The sequence below is a fragment of the Genypterus blacodes genome, unplaced genomic scaffold (assembly GCF_046128005.1).
Source record: "Genypterus blacodes isolate CSIRO-AG114 ecotype Tasmania unplaced genomic scaffold, CSIRO-AGI_Gbla_v1 ptg000195l_1, whole genome shotgun sequence".
NCBI classification, from domain to species: domain Eukaryota; kingdom Metazoa; phylum Chordata; class Actinopteri; order Ophidiiformes; family Ophidiidae; genus Genypterus; species Genypterus blacodes.
The window spans coordinates 240,320-258,916 of NW_027466995.1; the positions used below are offsets into that span (position 1 = coordinate 240,320).

General features: G+C 42.0%; 4 protein-coding genes across 4 annotated transcripts; all 4 read left to right on the plus strand.

The window, feature by feature from the left end:
• The first annotated feature begins 674 nt into the window (after nucleotides 1-674).
• LOC143015380 (calcium homeostasis modulator protein 3-like) lies at nucleotides 675-2,327 on the plus strand. Its single transcript, XM_076169344.1, has 4 exons — nucleotides 675-961; nucleotides 1,157-1,284; nucleotides 1,380-1,507; nucleotides 1,869-2,327. Exons 1-4 carry the CDS (start codon nucleotides 675-677, stop codon nucleotides 2,325-2,327), a joined length of 1,002 nt encoding a protein of 333 aa, XP_076025459.1.
• Nucleotides 2,328-4,619: 2,292 nt separating this feature from the next.
• On the plus strand, nucleotides 4,620-8,200 carry LOC143015349 (calcium homeostasis modulator protein 2-like). Its single transcript, XM_076169310.1, has 3 exons — nucleotides 4,620-4,732; nucleotides 5,002-5,609; nucleotides 5,836-8,200. Exons 2-3 carry the CDS (start codon nucleotides 5,073-5,075, stop codon nucleotides 6,244-6,246), a joined length of 948 nt encoding a protein of 315 aa, XP_076025425.1. The 5' UTR covers nucleotides 4,620-4,732; nucleotides 5,002-5,072; the 3' UTR covers nucleotides 6,247-8,200.
• A 255-nt stretch (nucleotides 8,201-8,455) lies between these two features.
• Nucleotides 8,456-12,191, plus strand: LOC143015352 (calcium homeostasis modulator protein 2-like). The gene is made up of 3 exons (XM_076169313.1): nucleotides 8,456-8,659; nucleotides 8,922-9,544; nucleotides 9,771-12,191. Exons 2-3 carry the CDS (start codon nucleotides 8,993-8,995, stop codon nucleotides 10,173-10,175), a joined length of 957 nt encoding a protein of 318 aa, XP_076025428.1. The 5' UTR covers nucleotides 8,456-8,659; nucleotides 8,922-8,992; the 3' UTR covers nucleotides 10,176-12,191.
• A 1,268-nt stretch (nucleotides 12,192-13,459) lies between these two features.
• bag3 (BCL2 associated athanogene 3) lies at nucleotides 13,460-18,551 on the plus strand. The gene is made up of 4 exons (XM_076169309.1): nucleotides 13,460-13,774; nucleotides 15,430-15,765; nucleotides 15,900-16,250; nucleotides 16,342-18,551. The coding sequence occupies exons 1-4, from the start codon at nucleotides 13,574-13,576 to the stop codon at nucleotides 17,356-17,358; spliced, it is 1,905 nt and encodes a 634-aa protein (XP_076025424.1). The 5' UTR covers nucleotides 13,460-13,573; the 3' UTR covers nucleotides 17,359-18,551.
• The last annotated feature ends 46 nt before the right edge of the window (nucleotides 18,552-18,597 follow it).

An 18,597-nucleotide genomic window follows, 5' to 3' on the forward strand; every position in this document is an offset into this window, starting at 1 on the left:
GATCACAGCATTTCTATACAGGGATAGGACACATGTTGTCATTTCATGGGTCTCAATAAACTTAAATCTCACATCTTATTTGCTTGCACATGCTTCAGTAGTCCAGGGTTAAGTTCTGAAAATGAAAATCAACTGAGTTCATGACAGTAAGCATTGACTTCAAAGTCAATAGTAGTTAAATTCAGTCCTTTACAGGCAAATGAAGATAGAACATTTATGTAAAATTGCACCTGCTCAGTTATTTCCAGTTAGGCCAGCCACTTGTAAAGACGCTACAAATAAACTGCTCAAATTGTTTTGTCGATCAATCCACATTAGATTGGAGTGAAAAAACAAAAGCAGTAACCTACTCTATGGTTTCATTTCAGACTGAGGCTGGACTAAAAGCTGTACCAGGAAATACTAGAGAAACCTTTTGACAAGAGAGCTTCAAAAACAGAGTCAGGGCGTGGCCACTTTCTCCTCTGTCCCCTGGCAGCATGGATTTGTATATTCTAAGCTTTTCTCTGGATCACTGGCACGTATTATCTCACCTCTCCTCACAAGCCTGAGATTTGAATTACTTGGATTACTGGTTACCTTCGTGGTGTGGATTGTTCAGAATCTGACATTTAAGCAGCTTTCTGGGACGATCGCCATTCTATCACTTTGCTGTTGCGACTTGAATTTAAACTATGGAGCGTATGAAGTTAGTGCTGCAATACTTTCAGTCTAATTCTGAATCCATCTCTAATGGCATCTGTATCCTCCTGGCCTTGGTCAGCGTCAAGCTGTACACCAGCTTCGACTTCAACTGCCCATGTCTTCCTCAATATAACAAACTTTATTCCCTTGGAGTGATGATAGTGCCGCCCATCATCCTGTTCTTCTTGGGGGTTCTGGTCAATCGACATACGGGTGTCATGATGGATGAATGGATGAGACCCACAGGGAATAGATCTAAAAACCCTGCTGTGGTGAAGTAAGTACTATTTTTTTTCTTACTTGTTTTTTTCCTGAAGAATTCAGTGATGTTTAAGAAAATCTGTGTTTAGAAGATTAACTGACTGATAAATATATTTGCTCAAAGTTTTATTAGTGAATCAATTTTGGCAGCAGTGGCGATATGTGGCAAAGGTCAATATATGTATGAATGTTGGTCCATGTGTCCCTGTAGATACCTGTTCTCTGCTATGCTCCAGAGGGCCATGTTGGCACCAATGGTGTGGATCCTGGTCACATTGCTGGATGGAAAGATCTTCATCTGTGCCTTCAGTGTGAGTGTGGACCCTACACTCTTCACAGGTACATATTTTCAAACCAGTGTCCTGCTTTCCATTTCCCATATTTCAGCCCATACAGCTGAAATAATGAGATTCAAATGCTGTGGTTTTCCTCAGGTTTGCCAAACAACACAGGACTGGATATCATCAGAATCATGGCTAAAGTGCCCTGCAAGGAAGATATCATCTTCAGGAACAGCTCATTCCGCAAAGCCGTCTCTCGTTATGTCCGCTGCTATTCACAAGTAACACCACACACGCACACACCACACACGCACACACACACACACATACACACACACACAAACACAAGCAAACAGATCCTTCTTCTCTGGTGAGGCCATTAGACATTTCTCTTCAAATGAAAATAAACCAAATACTGACTGCAGTGCCAGAGTCATTTGTGAAGAAAATGTTGCATTACTAGTCAGCTGATCAGCCTTTTGTTAGACATTTGTATACTGATACTCAACCTCTATGTGTGGTAAAAGCAGGAACAACTAGTGCTTCTGACTGCTCCCCGTTGTGGGCTTGTCACTGTCAATACACCCAGAGAGTGAACGCTTTCATGAGCTTTGTGTGGATAACCTTTCTTTCCTTGTCTAGGCAGTTGGCTGGTCCATCCTCCTTTTCCTGATTGTACTGGGAGCAATGGGACGCCTCATCAAACCCTGTTTCGATGACCATGCAACTTTCCTGCAGACGCGCTACTGGAGCAACTACCTGGACGTAGAGCAGAAACTCTTTGATGAAACCTGTGTCCTGCACGCTCGAGACTTTGCCCGTAAATGTGTGGTGCAGTTCTTTGAAGACATGAGGGAGGACGCCATACTCCGGCTTCCCCACCCGCCCTTCATCAAACGCTGGCCTGAAACATGTGATGACTACGACAGCGAAGAAGAGGAGAAACTCCACGGGATAACAAAACAAGAGCAGATGGACCAGCTGTTGAACAAGTGGTATTACAGTAAACCGGAGCTGGATGTTACCAGGATCGCCCACAGACCCAGAACGTGTGTCACATGGGAGGACCACAATGGAAGGACTTTATATTCTGATGTCTAGGATAGGTGTGTGTGTGTGTGTGTGTGTGTGTGTGTGTGTGTGTGTGTGTGTGTGTGTGTGTGTGTGTGTTTGTGTGTGTGTGTGTGTGTCATTATTACTAGTATTTTTCAGTCCAAATTGTTCTATGTTTACAAAAATCTTTTCTGCCTGTCTCCTGTAAACACATTTTTTAAATAAATACATTAAAATCTCTATATTGACTTAAATTCATCAATCATATTCAAAAAGTTCAATGTGAATGGATGTTTGGGGTTTCTTGATATCTTAAGGCTTAGAAAAATTATTATAATCTAATAGATGTGTTTAAAAGAGTTCATTAAATGAATTAATATTCCTGGAGATTAGTAAAGAAGGCTACAGGATCAGATATACTCTCCAACAGGTCATCACTATGAAGGTTCACAGGACTTTCAGAGTTTCCTACTTTGATCCTATAATATGAATGGCACAATGTATGTTATCATGATGTCAAAGCAGTCTGCATATTGTGTAAAGCACATTGGTTTTATTGTGATGACAGAGCACACATTCATGATGTCATCCACTATAGGAGGACAGAAATAAAAATAGAATAAGGTCCTAACTTAGTAACCATGGTCCTATACATCATATTGTATATACTGTGCGTCCTCATTGTGGCAGGTGTCATTTTTGATATATTTTTATTTATCTGGTTTGGGGTACTTCCATACAGAAAGGAATACATGTTAAAGGCTCGGGCGAGGGCAGGTTCCACACCATTGACAGAAGAAACCACTGTATGATTCCTTTTGGAAGTGTCAGCCTGAGGTGTACCTGTTGATGAGCGAAGAGGATGTGAGTCGGCTAGAGAAAAAACAACAACAACAACAACATCCACAGAAGTGAACACTCATGTTCTTCAAGAATGATTAACTGAGATTAAATAAATACAATTGAATTAAATATAATTTCATTTCAGTTCATTTGAATTTAATTATAGCTGACTACTCATTTAAGTCCAGGTGGATATTTCTCTATATATTAGATTATATACATGTTAGATTCTAATAATTCCGGCTCTAAACAGACTTAAAGTTTCTCATATTTAAAGAGTTCAGACTGGATAGATGTTTGGGCTTTCTCGATATCTTAAGGATAAGATATGTGAAGTAGTCATCTACCTATTTGAATGCAAGTGCTATTACAAAAATTGATGAAGGAAACAGGATCGAACAGAATCCCCTACAGATCATCCACATCTGCTTTTTACACCGTGATGTAAAAGCACAGTGCATGATGTCATCCACTAAGAGACACAAGAGTATGGGTAATTTCGTTTACTAAAAGGTCCTAACCCTGCAACCATTGTACAGGTAGACATGTTTCTCGAAATATGTGGCGGCATCATTGCGGTAGTTGTCGTTATCAATCTGATTCTATTAGTCTGGATGGGGATAAATATGTATCAAATAGACAGCTTAATAAACAGGTAATCCCTCAAATGAATGAATTAGTCTACTGTAACCAAATGTGTCAGTCAGTCAACGCCTCCTTTTTTAAAAGCACTAACTCTTGCAAATGTGAGCCCAACCACCAGCTAAGCTTCTCCAGTTACGCTTTGTATATGAAAATGACAACAAGATCACATACACACACACACACATACACACACATAGACCCTTCAAAATGGAGTAATGCACAATCATAACGTGATGTCGTTTAACATATTATGCTAAAGACTATCACACACTTTTACACTGAAGGTAATGTGTTGTTGTTGAACAGATGAACGAATACACAGGTACACGGATCTTCACATCAAAAGAGATAGCCAAGTGCGTAGAAACAGGCTGACAGGTGATTTTTGATTTGGAGTGTAAATATTTAAGTTTGTTATGAGTCAAGGGCCAGTTTGATGATTACATTACCATCATTTAGCAGACGCTTTTATCCAAAGCGACTTACATTTCATTACCACCCATTACAGAGGATGGTGTATTGAGGGTTTGGTGCCTTGCTCAGGGGCACCTCAGCAGGGACTCGAACCGGCAACCCTCCAGCTCCCAAGCTCCCAGAACTCTACCGACTGAGCTACTGCCTCCCACCAAAGATCAGATCAGAACCAAAGAGCAGATATGCTATAATGCAGGCCTGATCTGCAAGTGCTTCACGCCGTAAAATAACACAAGGCACTGACTGTGCCTTAAGCAAGCACTCTTCATTAGAGGTTCAACTGGTTTGGAGCATCTCCGTGTTTACTTTAATTGTTGTCTCTCTGCCTCTGTATGAAAAGCCGTGTTAAATACGAAGCGGTCTGTTTGTTTAATACTCACGAGAAATTGATTGGTCACAGTTTCTGTTCCACTCCGCATTTTCAGTCTGTCTGTCCAGGCAGCTTTCACACACTATCTCAGTCTCTTACCGCCTCTGGAAAACGCTACTGGGTAAGACTGCATGACTTCATTCCCTTGTGATGATTTCTCTGAAGCTGCTTTTAGTTTTGAAGGAACTCAAGTCAAGTTTGTTTTCAACATTTTGTTCATTTTTGGGATTTAACTTTTGGGATTTAACTCTGATACCCTGCAAGGAAACTGATCAATTCATTCATTAAAAACTTTAGACATCCAACAAGCCAGCTGTGTATCTGAATCACAGTGTTCTTAGGTCTATTCTGTCTGACTAAATGACTCATTAATTCCTTTTGTGTTTGCAGCCGCAGACATTTCTGGACAGACATCTCATGGCGCTTAAGTGTGACTCTTACTAAACACACAAAATCCCAACATGGCTGCTGCTGTCTTCGTCACCTTTGTGAATCTCTTCTTCAGGAACAAAGATGGGATCTTCAATGGTCTGATCGCTCTGGGCACTGTGGCTAGTCAGAAAGCATACAATGTCTTTGCTTTTGATTGCCCGTGTTCGTCAGGGAGGAACTACTACTACGGCCTGGCTGCCATTGGTGTTCCTGCATTGGCTTTTTTCATCATTGGAATAATGACGAACAAAAGCACCTGGGACCTGGTCTTTGAGTGCCACCTCAGAAAGTGCCCGAAGCTGTCAGCAGCTGCAGGTTTTGCACAGCTGGGAACCATCTTGGGTCGGGCTGTGGTGGCGCCAATAACCTGGATGGTGATCTCTTTGCTGCAAGGCCAGGCTTACATGTGTGCCCTCAGTGAATTTGTTGACCCCAGGACGTTGGAGAAATTCCCATCAGGTCAGCACGCAGACATCATGGCACAGTTTCCTTGTCAAGGAAGTGTTCCCACAGATCTGCAGAACATCTCGGCAGTAATCACGCGGCGACTGAAGTATGAATCTCAGGTAATAGAGTGCTTCTTTGTTTTGTTTTTTTACAATTCTCCTTTAATTGCTTTGAAGTTTGTTAAAAGGAAATAGAAAATAGATTGAAAATACAATAATTGTCATAGGAAAACTCTTTCTGACGCAGTTCCTAATCCAGGTCCTCCCTGTGATAACTGATTAACTGATTCTCTAATTAGAGAAAGGTGAAGAATACTGAGACTGAATATGAATCCATTCTTTCTAGCTGATGGGCTGGCTGCTTGTGGCAGTTATGTCTCTGACCGTGTTCATCGTGATGTGTGTGAGACGCTGCTGTTCTCCGCTTGGCTACCTGCAGGACGACTTCTGGTCCCTGTACCGCTCCAGTGAAAGTAGCCTTTTCCATCGCACGGCTGCTATCCACGCACGCCTCTTGGCTGCTGAGAATGTTAAGAACTTCTTTGGCTTTGTAGATATGGACAAGGAAGATGAGGAGATGGCTGAGAGGCATAAACTCTCTAATATCTCCACCACCAACTGGAACCGTGTGACCGGTGTCTACCTCTACAGGGAGAACAACGGACTACCTCTGTACAGCAGGCTCAACAAATGGGCCCAATACATCCGGGAAAAAAACATAGAGGCCACGGAGAAAGAGATGGACATCTTCAGTTGACTGCCAGTGGGCTGCTTTATGATGTATTTCTCTAAAGTCAAAGATTTCACGGCACAAAACGATATGAGATCTATTTGACCAAATTCATATTTGAGCTAAATTGACATGCCTAATGTCAGACTTAAACATGTGGGTGTGGCTGAGGTCGTCTTTGATAGTATCTTGCAGTATTTTTTCCAAGATACTTCAATTCTTCAATCTTCAAACTTCTTCGATCTTTTTTGAGACATGATTTTATTTGTAACGGATTTGAAATTAAATAAAGACAATACAACAGTACGATCTGTGAACAGTTCAATCTGATTTTTTAAAATTATTTCAAGATACTCTGATTTGCTCCAATACAATATTTTTGCTCTCTGACTAAAATTTCAGATCGAAAAATCTGACGGATATATTTTCAATATATTGTAATAACTCTTCAGAAAACGTTAAAAGCCTAAATCTTGGGCAAGGAAGGAGCTAGATAGCTGTAATTTTAGACACCGCCCCTAGGTGGCACAAGTGTCAAGTCAAACTGGAGTTGAAGAGATGAAAGTGCTGGAATGCAGAGGATATCCAGGAGGATAACGTGAATCAAAAGCGATACAGACTAAAGTCAACAAGCAGGAAACCTCAAAGGAGTAAACAGCAAAGAACGAGTCGCAATCGTCCCGTGTGCTACCCGGGCCATAAACAGCAGGAACAGACCGAACGTGAAGGTCCGCGGACCCGGGCAGGAGAGGAGACCGTCTGCTCGGTGTTTATCCTATGGTGAGCCCGTGCAGGTCAGAGAGGCAGCCGGTAAGACGCCATACTGTCTAACAACACGGACCGTTCCTATGGAGCATCATTGCTGCAGCTGATTGTTTGTTGCTTAGCCACGGGGTCGGTTGCCCAGTAACTTTAAGTTTTCTCATATTTAAAGAGTTCAGACTGGATAGATGTTTGGGCTTTCTCGATATCTTAAGGATAAGATATGTGAAGTAGTCATCCACCTATTTGAATGCAAGTGCTCTTACAAAAATTGATGAAGGAAACAGAATCCCCTACAGATCATCAACATCTGCTTTTTACACTGTGATGTAAAAGCACAGTGCATGATGTCATCCACTGAGAGACACAAGAATATGGGTAATTTCGTTTACTAAAAGGTCCTAACCTTGCAACCATTGTACAGGTAGACATGTTTCTCGAAATATGTGGCGGCATCATTGCGATAGTTGTCGTTATTAATCTGATTCTATTAGTCTGGATGGGGATAAATATGTATCAAATAGACAGCTTAATAAACAGGTAATCCCTCAAATGAATGAATTAGTCTACTGTAACCAAATGTGTCAGTCAGTCAACGCCTCCTTTTTTAAAATCACTAACTCTTGCAAATGTGAGCCCAACCACCAGCTAAGCTTCTCCAGTTACACTTTGTATATGAAAATGACAACAAGATCACATACACACACACACACATACACACACATAGACCCTTCAAAATGGAGTAATGCAGAATCCTAATGTGATGTCGTATAACATATTATGCTATAGACTATCACACACTTTTATAGGGATAGTTAAAATGTTGCGATTGGATTTGGACATGAAATTAACCAGCCGATGGCAACGTAATGCAGAACATTTGTCAAACCTACAGTACATGGAGTTATGGTGGTTTATGGAGGTGTGTGTTGTGCTACCTGAAGTTAATTACAGATGAACGAATACACAGGTACACGGATCTTCACGTCAAAAGAGATAGCCGAGGGCGTAGGAACACGCTAACAGGTGATTTTTGATTGTTTGATTTGGAGTGTAAATATTTAGGTTTGTTATGAGTCAAGAGCCAGTTTGCCAGCTAGATGATCAGAACCAAAGAGCAGATATGCTATAATGCAGGCCTGATCTGCATTAAGTGCTTCACGCCGTAAAATAACACAAAGCACTGATTGTGCCTTAAGCAAGCACTCTTAATTAGAGGTTCACATGGTTTGGAGCATCTCTATGTTTACTTTAAATGTTGTCTCACTGCCTCTGAATAAAAAGCCTTGTTAAATAGGAAGCGGTCTGTTTGTTTATTACTCTCACGAGAAACTGATTGGTCCCAGTTTTTGTTCCACTCCACATTTTCAGTCTGTCTCTGTGAGTCAGGCTTCTCTGGTTTCTGCTCTGTTCTGCCACCATGTAGCTCTGCCACATATGTTTTCATTTACCACTGGGGAGGAAACCAGGGGTTGTTTCCTGCCTGTGACTCACTCTTGCCCGGCTTAGCTTTCACACACTATCTCAGTCTTCAACCCTTTTTAACTTTACGTGTTAGTATGCAATACTTTATCCTTGTGTCCCTGGATTGATAAACTTACAAACTGAGGTTCAGCTGACCTTTATAATGGACTTCAGAATTGGAAGCACACTTACCGCCTCTGGAAAACGCTACTGGGTAAGACTGCACGACTTCATTCCCTTGCGATGTTTCCTCTGAAGCTGCTTTTAGTTTTGAAGGAACTCAAGTCAAGTTTGTTTTCGACATTTCGTTCATTTTTGGGATTTAACTCTGATACCCTGCAAGGAAACTGATCAATTCATTCATTAAACACTTCATGCATCCAACAAGCCAGCTGTGTATCTGAATCACAGTGTTCTCAGGTTAATCCACTATTCTGTCTGACTAAGTGACTCATTTATTTCTTCTGCGTTTGCAGCCGCAGACATTTCTGGACAGACATCTCATGGCGCTTCTGTGTGATTCTTAGTAAACACCCAAAATCCCAACATGGCTGCTGCTGCCCTCGTCACAGAGAACTTTAAGTTTGTGTCTCTCTTCTTCAAGAGCAAAGATGTGATGATCTTCAATGGTCTGATCGCATTGGGCACTGTGGCTAGTCAGACAGCATACAATGTCTTTGCTTTTGATTGCCCGTGTTCGTCAGGGAGGAACTACTACTACGGCCTGGCTGCCATTGGTGTTCCTGCATTGGCTTTTTTCATCATTGGAATAATAATGAACAAAAGCACCTGGGACCTGGTCTCTGAGTGCCGCCTCAGAAAGTGCCGGAAGCTGTCAGCAGCTGCAGGTTTTGCACTGCTGGGAACCATCTTGGGTCGGGCTGTGGTGGCGCCAATAACCTGGATGGTGATCTCTTTGCTGCAAGGCCAGGCTTACATGTGTGCCCTCAGTGAATTTGTTGACCCCAGGACGTTGGAGAAATTCCCATCAGGTCAGCACGCAGACATCATGGCACAGTTTCCTTGTCAAGGAAGTGTTCCCACAGAGCTGCAGAACTTCTCGGCAGAAATCACGCGGCGACTGAAGTATGAATCTCAGGTAATAGAGTGCTTCTTTGTTTTGTTTTTTTACAATTCTCCTTTAATTGCTTTGACGTTTGTTAAAAGGAAATAGAAAATAGATTGAAAATACAATAATTGTCATAGGAAAACTCTTTCTGACGCAGTTCCTAATCCAGGTCCTCCCTGCGATAACTGATTAACTGATTCTCTAATTAGAGAAAGGTGAAGAATACTGAGACTGAATATGAATCCATTCTTTCTAGCTGATGGGCTGGCTGCTTGTGGCAGTTATGTCTCTGACCGTGTTCATCATGATGTGTGTGAGACGCTGCTGTTCTCCGCTTGGCTACCAGCAGGAGGACTACTGGTCCCAGTACCGCTCCAGTGAAAGTAGCCTTTTCCATCGCACGGCTGCTATCCACGCACGCCTCTTGGCTGCTGAGAATGTTAAGAACTTCTTCGGCTTTGTAGCTACGGACAAGGAAGATGAGGAGTTTGCTGAGAGTGCTACACCTATCTGCAGCACGCAGTGGAACCGTGTGACCGGTGTCTACCTCTACAGGGAGAACAACGGACTACCTCTGTACAGCAGGCTCAACAAATGGGCCCAATACAACCGGGAAAACAACATAGAGGCCATGGAGAAAGAGATGGACATCCTCAGTTGACTGCCAGTGGGCTGCTTTATGATGTATTTCTCTAAAGTCAAAGATTTCACAGCACAAAAGGACATATGAGATCTATTTGACCTAATTCATTGACCACATATTTGAGCTAAATTGACATGCCTAATGTCAGACTTAAACATGTGGGTGTGGCTGAGGTCGTCTTTGATAGTATCAGAACTTTTTTTCCCCCAAGATACTTCAATTCTTCAATCTTCAAACTTCTTCGATCTTTTTTGAGACGTGATTTTATTTGTAATGATTTTGAAATTAAATAAAGACAATACAACAGTACGATCTGTGAACAGTTCAATCTGATTATTTTTTATTATTTCAAGATACTCTGATTTGCTCCAATACAATATTTTTGCTCTCTGACTAAAATTTCAGATGCGAAAAATCTGACGGATATATTTTCAATATATTGTAATAACTCTTCAGAAAACGTTAAAAGCCTAAATCTTGGGCAAGGAAGGCGCTAGAGAGCTGCAATTTTAAATACAGCCTCTAGATGGCACAAGTGTCAAATCAAACTGGAGTTGAAGAGCTGAAAGTGCTGGAATCCAGAGGAAAAGGAGGATAACGTGAATCAAAAGCGATACAGACTAAAGTCAACAAGCAGGAAACCTCAAAGGAGTAAACAGCAACGAACGAGTCGCAATCGTTCCGTGTGCTACCCTGGCCATAAACAGCAGGAACAGACCGAACGTGAAGGTCCGCGGACCCCGGCAGGAGAGGAGACCGTCTGCTCGGTGTTTATCCTATGGTGAGCCCGTGCAGGTCAGAGAGGCAGCCGCCATACTGTCTAACAACACAGACCGTTCCTATGGAGCATCATTGCTGCAGCTGATTGTTTGTTGCTTAGCCACGGGGTCGGTTGCCCAGTAACGCATGGCTTGTTAACTCTTTAAACGCCATGTGTGCCTTTTTAAAAAAAATAGTTGTTAAAGTGATGTGACGTGTGGAATTTGGTTGTGGTCTGTTTCGACTGCTCCTTATTTAAATTACAATTGAGACGTTGCAAAAAATTATTAGTAAAAGTATTATAAAAAGTAAAAGTAAAAATATTACACAATTTAAATAAGTAAGTACGATGTTGAAAATACAGTTAATGTTAAAATGCAATTATTATAAAGATATACTGTAGTTAATATTAAAACAGTGAAATTCAAACTTAAACTTAAAATATATAATGTATGTGTGTGTATATGACAGTAATGGGTAACTTTGTATAATAGACACTTTTGGTTTGACAGTATCTATTGAGGTTTTTCTGTTACCTGTCGATTGGTTTCATTTGATGTAAAGGTTTTTTACCTGATTCTAATGACATGTGAAATGATCTGTCACACTAAATGTCCAACTAAACTGCTGCACCTGAAAAATAAAGGAAGGAGAAAAAAAAGGAAAAGCTGTTTGGTCATTTGAGTGGATTCCAGTTAGACACAGCGTCATGAGGATCATATAAATTGATACATTTATTGCAATAGTAATCTCTCTGTAGAGGACAGTTTCAGCAGTTCAGCAGTTTTGGGATTATATTGAAAAAAAAACAACCTCTTGAATCTGGACAAATGTAATTCTAGCTGTCACATCAAACTATTGACTGATCTGATCTGATGTGGGATATTTGTCACATTTCATTCTCTTTTCTTCCTCTTCCTGTCTAAACTGTCAGCAAATTCAGGAATATAAAAAAAAAAGGGAATCCATTTGTAGCCTGTACACTGTCCATCAAAGTACAAATAGACTTTTCCCAGGGCGGACAGCTTCACTTGTCAAACACAGATGTGATAACAACTATGGTGCATGCTGATTTACTAGCTCACCTAATACAGCACATAATTACACCTCTGATTTAATAGCTATGCGGAGTGAAAATGTCCATCACAAGAAAGGCTGGGAAATGACTGCATGCTCTGTGAAGATGTATGCATAAAAAGCTGCTCTAACCAGATAAATAGCTGCAATATAAGACTCAGAAAGACAATCAGCACACAATATTGAATAATCTGAGATGTAATAATGCTTTGGAAGCTTCATTTCTCACCTAGTGTGAGGCATTTCAGTCATCAATTCTGACAGTCTAGTGTCAATCTTGTGTGCTCTGTCAAGAGTGTGACAATACTGTGTACTGTCAGCCTTATGAAACAGCTTCTACTGCATCCATTATTTTAAAAAATATTATAAAAACAGATGTATTTTGGAAATTTTTAGAATGTGAATTATACCTGCATATTTCAGGTTTGTTAACCTTGATGATGTTCCTATTTTGGTTATACTGCAAGAAAATGTATCACTACTGGCTGCTTTACTACTGTACCTGCTATGAGAGAATGGACAAATAAAGATTCAATAGAAAAATACATATATAAAGAGACAAAATACTTTGCATTTTCCGTGTGAAATGCAAAATCACTCGTCGTGTAAAGTCTGTCAATCCGGTGTCATGCCTAGTGTTTGGTACAATTCTCGTTGCACTATTTTTGCTTTACCTGCTTTTCTTTTTTCCTTGGCATTTGCAAAACAATGAATGTAAACATTAATCAGTTAACAGTTAAAAAGCACACAAAGGGATCTGCACCCAAAAGAGATTCTGCTCTATATCAACTTTGTTCATTGTTCATCAGTCATCTCCTATTTGTGTTACAGTATAACCTATGAGATACAGTATATGGCCCTCATTAGAGAGCTGTATGGGGCATTTTAGGGGGGGTGATTCCCGGTGCACCACAGGTCATCATGCATTATACTGGTATTATCTTCTCACTATTTTCAGGTATCCAAATATAGACAAACGGTTGGTCTAGCAAACTCTGGTCTGACTGTGAACACTGCCATGGCCCACAGGGAGCTGAAGGTTGAAGTCTTTAATTAATTCTCTGACTGGTGGAATGTGGGAAGTCCTGAGAGGAATTGTTAGGGTGAGAGTTGATTTTGGTGGAATTAAATTGGACAAATCAAGATGTGTGCACTCAATTAAAAAGTCTGGGACTCCCTCATTTAATCTGAAAAGGGGGGATTGAGGTGAAACTGGGGTGCGGGGAGACCCAGTTGTCCTTGGGGGGCTGATTTTCATGAAAACCCGTGTGGATTTCCGTTACTTTCCTCCTAATGGAGCATATAATCAGAGGTGTCGCCCTTTTTTCCCTGCTGCAAACTATTACAACCACTGTGCTTCACCGGGAGGGGAAGCCTTTCTTAAAAATACAAATCGCAGATGTAATTCGAGCCTCTGTCGGTGGTCTGCGACACATGAAGTTTGGGAACCCATGGCACCGTATCCAGCACTGTCCGCCCCCGACAGCCCCCGACATTGATCCTGCTATTTCGAGAAACTTCCAGCCCACTTTTCCCACGTCACTTCAAGGAATCTTTAAAGCGTCCGTCGCCTGTATAAAATGTCTCAGTACTCGACAGCGAGCAACATGAACGGCATGAAGACCCAATCGCCGATCTTGGCTATGGCGAATAATAACAACAACGACCCAATGCCTCTCGGATGGGAAGTCAAAATCGATCCTCACACCGGCTGGCCTTTCTTCGTGGATCACAACAACCGCACGACAACCTGGAATGACCCGAGACACGACACGAGAAAGGTAAAAAAGGCAAGCGGGATAAAAGTTCGGTTTGTCAATGTTGTCGCGAAATGTCGTGGAACTAAAATTCGAACGCACGTTTTCCTGCTTTTTGGAAACCCGCGCCGATCTGCGTCGTTCCGCGGTGTAGTTGATGTTTTGGTCCGCTAGCTGAAAGCTTTGCGCTATGTCACTGATATCTATTAATGTTGTTGACCATAGGCCTGCTTTGGCACCGTCGCCTGCCCCCTCCTCCTCCTCTCCGACAGCTCATAAGCCTATTATAACGACTGATCAAGCCCGTTATGTTCCCGAGTCATGATCTAAGCCCATAATTACTCGATGACTCACCCCCCTGCAGTACGTAAAGGCAACGTACCAGGCGCTTCTGGCATTTTAATAATGATCCCCGCCGCGTCGCATGTTCCTATTAAACTTTTTCCCTTACAAGGCTCGAACACTTTGCCCCCACAGCCGCTGGCTTATGTGCAAAATTCGAATAAACTCTTATTAAAACGTGTTTGGTTGGGAAGGTTCACGGTCTGGCTCGGTAATCTCCCCCGTTTGAGACACAGAGACAGAGCGAGAGGGAGAGAGAGAGACATGCTGCTGTCCAAAGTTAGTGTCCCAAAAGAATCTGCTGGAAAGACACAGCTGTCGGGGGATAAAATTGGTGCAATGCTGCTGGCAGAGTGCAAGAGTGCACAGTCCCGTACTGAAATGGCAGAAGGGCAAAGGGTCGTTCACTATTATTTCGCATGTTGTGCCTGAGAAATGGCTTATGTATGAATGCACTTTTGTTCTGGAGTCTTCTGTATATGTTTGCAGTACATTAGTCAGTGTTTTGATCACTTTAGAATGAGATATATCAGTGACAGAGTTGAGTTGCAGACCTGTTGCTTCTTCTCTCCGGCTGTCATTGGCAGGTGTTGCACTGTCTCCACTTAGGCCTCTGGGTATACACTATAAAAATACACCCCTTTTGTAACTCAGCTAATAGATATTGCACAACACCTTTCTACATAGAAGGGAAACTCTGTAGAATGTTCTTATTAGTATCAACTGTCTGTAATAACTTACCGTAAATTGTCCTGTCAAGTGTCATTAGTGTAGTTTACATCGTAAATGTGTGATCATTGTTTTCTTTTAGTGAGATAACCCAGAGTAGGCGCGGCCATGACATAGTGATGACTCTCTAATAACATGTTTGATGGCTGTGCCAAATTGTTTAAACAAGTGAACGTTGTTGTTGGGCAAAATGTCAAACCCAAAGCAACAATTGTCTGACTGGAAATGGACTCAAATTGCTGTTCATGTTAATCGGTAGTTATTTTCATTTTACAAACGCTCACAGAGGTGAGACTTTTAGCATCCCACTGTGGAAATTACTCACCTATGACCCCTGTAATTATCCTAGCATTTTGCCTTTTGAAATACTGCTTGTCTGTGACTGTTTAACCACACAGAGAAAGAGCTATTAATGTTACAATAGCAAAACATTAATAGAAGTGACTTTATTTGTATCATATAGTAGATGCAGCTCATACATAATGTTACTTCCATTGCCCAAATCAAATCTGGAGTGGCTCTCTTAAAATTTCTCAAAAGGGTCATAGTCAGCACAAAATGTAGGGAATGTTAATCATATAAACTGAAGTTCCATTTGCTTATTTCAGGTGAGAGAGACGTCACCAAATGGACCCAACGTACCACCGGATCCAAGCCCTCAGGAAGCACAGAAGACCTTTGTGAGGGAGATGAAGCACCCTACACTTCGCCCGGGCTATGTCCCTATCCCAGTCTTCCATGAAGGCGCAGAGCTCAGACAGCAACAGCACCCGTGTTATTCCTTCATCCAGCCAGCCACCTTACAGAATATCCGGACAGACGGCCGAACGCCTTCCCCCACACCGGGGCTTCACTGCAGGCCTAGATCGCCATTACACGGGCCTTCGGGCAGCTGCTCCCCGGAGTCTGGCAAGTCCAACTCACCAGTTTCGCAAACAGCAGAGGTAAGACTTTTGCACACACACTGTCTATCCATTAGATAGATCAATAGATACATTTCTATATGTTGTCACAACTTTTTGTAAAACAAATGACAAATTTCACACTGATTCACTCTCTCCTGCTATTTTGTTTTAAGGTTTACAGTGCCCCTTATCACCAACCCCCACGACCCAACAGCACTGGTCTTCAGGCGGGTTACATCCCCATCCCGGTGATCCATGAAGGGGGAGGAGGCCAAGCACAACCACAGCCTCAAGTAAATCCGTCTGTCTACTCGCAACGTGTTCCCTACCCAGAGCACCAACAGACCTTCCAACGCTTTCAGCCAGAAGATTGGGCGGGCCACTCTGGAGCAATGCAGCCACCTAGGGAGCGAGCTTCTCCAGTAATATTACCACAACATCGGGATACTGCTGCTATTCACCTACCACCTCATATCAGAAGCCAATCTCCTATTGTATCACAGGTGTTGGGAGAAAGACCACAGGTAATCAGATGTTTGTGTATTTTCGCTCTTCATGCCAAGTCAGTATTGACCTAGACTTTCAGAATTTCACTAACTTCCTTTCATTTCTTAGGCTCAGCAGCATATACTCACAAGAGATGCACCCGTGAAGAAAGAGCAAGAACATCAAAGCACTCAGAAGAGACCTGATAACCTGCAGCTTTCCCAGTCTTCACATACAGAACCTGACGGCCAAAGGCCTCAGCAACCTCAGCAGTTCCAACAGCCACAGCTTCAGCAATCACCACAGCTCCAGCAACCACCATCACCATTTCCGCAACCACCATCACCATTTCAGCAACCACCATCACCGTTTCAGCAACCATCATCACCGTTTCAGCAACCACCATCACCGTTTCAGCAACCACTACCACCCTTTCCCCAACCATCATCACCATTTCAGCAACCATCATCACCATTTCCGCCACCACCATCACCCTTTCAGCAACCACCATCACCCTTTCAGCAACCACCATCACCCTTTCAGCAACCACCTTCACCATTTCAGCAGTTACCATCTCCGACATCTCATCGGTTCCAACAGCCTGAGCAGTTAATACAGCCAAAATTGAAACAGCCCCAGGAACCAGAGCAGCCACAGCAACCACAACAGCCACAACATACATCAGATATCACAGTACAAATACCCCCAAAACCTGAGGCCCAGGACTTGTCAGCTGCTCTTCCAGAGGTCTCACCTCCGAAGGTAGACACCGAACAGGCTGCTCAGTGCCCTGCCCACCCAGGCTTGATTAAGGTACAGCGCATTGTTGAACGGGTGGCTAAACTGGAGCACGAGGTGAAATGCTTTGATGGAAAGAAGAATGATAAGAAATACTTGCTATTAGAAGAGATGCTGACCAAAGAGCTTTTAGCACTAGACTCTGTTGACCCAGAGGGCCGTGCAGATGTGCGGCAGGCGAGGCGTGATGGAGTACGTCGTGTTCAGACCATACTGGAGGATTTGGAGCAATTCCAGGATCAGCCATCTGGGCCTGCCTCTGAGCCATCCATGGAAGGAGACAGACAGAAAGGAGATCCGAGCATGATCACCAAGGAGAATGTGGGGATGGCAAAGGAGATATCATAATGACTGCACACTTCATAATAAGAAGGAGAGAAAGATCACCTGCTGTATATTTGATAGTGAACATGTCTGCTCCAGCTCACTCTCCTCTCTTTACAGCATTTGTGGAAGTTGCATGCATTGATTAACAGTGTTGGTATTTCCTGCAATTCAGCACATAATTGATGGTAGTTCCGTGCGATCATGTTTCACAAGCCAATGTTGTTGCCTTCTATGTAGTGCCAATGTCTTTATAATAAAAACAGCTGCCATGATCAAGGCATTGACAACTATTTCAAATGAAAGTTTAAATAAGAGGCCTTTATTTAAGAAAATGGAAGAAGAATGTATTTTCTTAAGAAATGTCTGATCATGTACATGTATAGTGTGAAGCTTTTCTATATTCACCAGAACATTAATTATGGTACACTAACTTAAACACTGGGGCTTTGTAGCAGTTTCACTGACTACAAAACAAATGCAGTTTCTCCTTTACAAACAAGGCCATCTGTTGGAACTGCTTTGTCATAAACACAGTGGATATGTTTATTACATGCTGCTTTTTGGTGCATTACTGATTTTGCTGTCTTGCACTTTGCAATCATTGAAAAGTACTATGCTGAAAGATCAGCATTGTTTCATTTGAAATTTATCAGTTACACAGGTTTTGATTGATGTGTTTGACTGTATGTGCATTGGTTACTTATGACTTATTATATCAGTATTTATGTCATTATATAGTGTTTTGGTACACTTATCAATGGAATGGATGTGAGTTGTATTTTACTTGAGACGTGAGACAATCAGCACCCTAATGAAGAATCACAGTTTAAGAGTGTCTTTGTAACGCTATCCAAGTCACAATCTGTAATAGAACAAACCTTAAACTGCATATTAAAGCCTTAAAATGTGAAAAATGAGAAATGATCAGATTCACACAGTCACTCAAGTGCAAAAAACAACCAAACTTTGTCAGAAAAAGTTCAATACTCTATGATTACATTCTGATTTGTGCAGGAAGGGATGAGTTGCCAAAGATGTCATTATAAAAAAAACATCAGTTCTCTGTAAATTTAAGTCACTGGTTGTTTGACACACACACACACACATTATGGATTGTGGCTTAGTGTTCACCACAGCTTGTGAGTAGCTGCCTCACGTGTTACTGAAAGCAAGTCACGTTAGAATGGTTGAAAATAAAATGCATTTGACACTGACTTTGGCTCATATTTGTGTGACCATGATTTTACTATAGTAACACAC

Excerpts from the sequence above, each read along its gene's own strand:
- LOC143015352 (XM_076169313.1), top strand. The coding sequence starts at position 8,993 with ATGGCTGCTGCTGCCCTCGTCACAGAGAACTTTAAGTTTGTGTCTCTC. Across the intron at positions 9,545-9,770 it reads GACTGAAGTATGAATCTCAG|CTGATGGGCTGGCTGCTTGT; the intron begins GTAATAGAGTGC and ends CATTCTTTCTAG.
- LOC143015349 (XM_076169310.1), top strand. The coding sequence starts at position 5,073 with ATGGCTGCTGCTGTCTTCGTCACCTTTGTGAATCTCTTCTTCAGGAAC. Across the intron at positions 5,610-5,835 it reads GACTGAAGTATGAATCTCAG|CTGATGGGCTGGCTGCTTGT; the intron begins GTAATAGAGTGC and ends CATTCTTTCTAG.
- bag3 (XM_076169309.1), top strand. The coding sequence starts at position 13,574 with ATGTCTCAGTACTCGACAGCGAGCAACATGAACGGCATGAAGACCCAA. Across the intron at positions 15,766-15,899 it reads CAGTTTCGCAAACAGCAGAG|GTTTACAGTGCCCCTTATCA; the intron begins GTAAGACTTTTG and ends TTTTGTTTTAAG. Across the intron at positions 16,251-16,341 it reads TGTTGGGAGAAAGACCACAG|GCTCAGCAGCATATACTCAC; the intron begins GTAATCAGATGT and ends TTCATTTCTTAG.
- LOC143015380 (XM_076169344.1), top strand. The coding sequence starts at position 675 with ATGGAGCGTATGAAGTTAGTGCTGCAATACTTTCAGTCTAATTCTGAA. Across the intron at positions 962-1,156 it reads AAAAACCCTGCTGTGGTGAA|ATACCTGTTCTCTGCTATGC; the intron begins GTAAGTACTATT and ends GTGTCCCTGTAG. Across the intron at positions 1,508-1,868 it reads ATGTCCGCTGCTATTCACAA|GCAGTTGGCTGGTCCATCCT; the intron begins GTAACACCACAC and ends TTCCTTGTCTAG.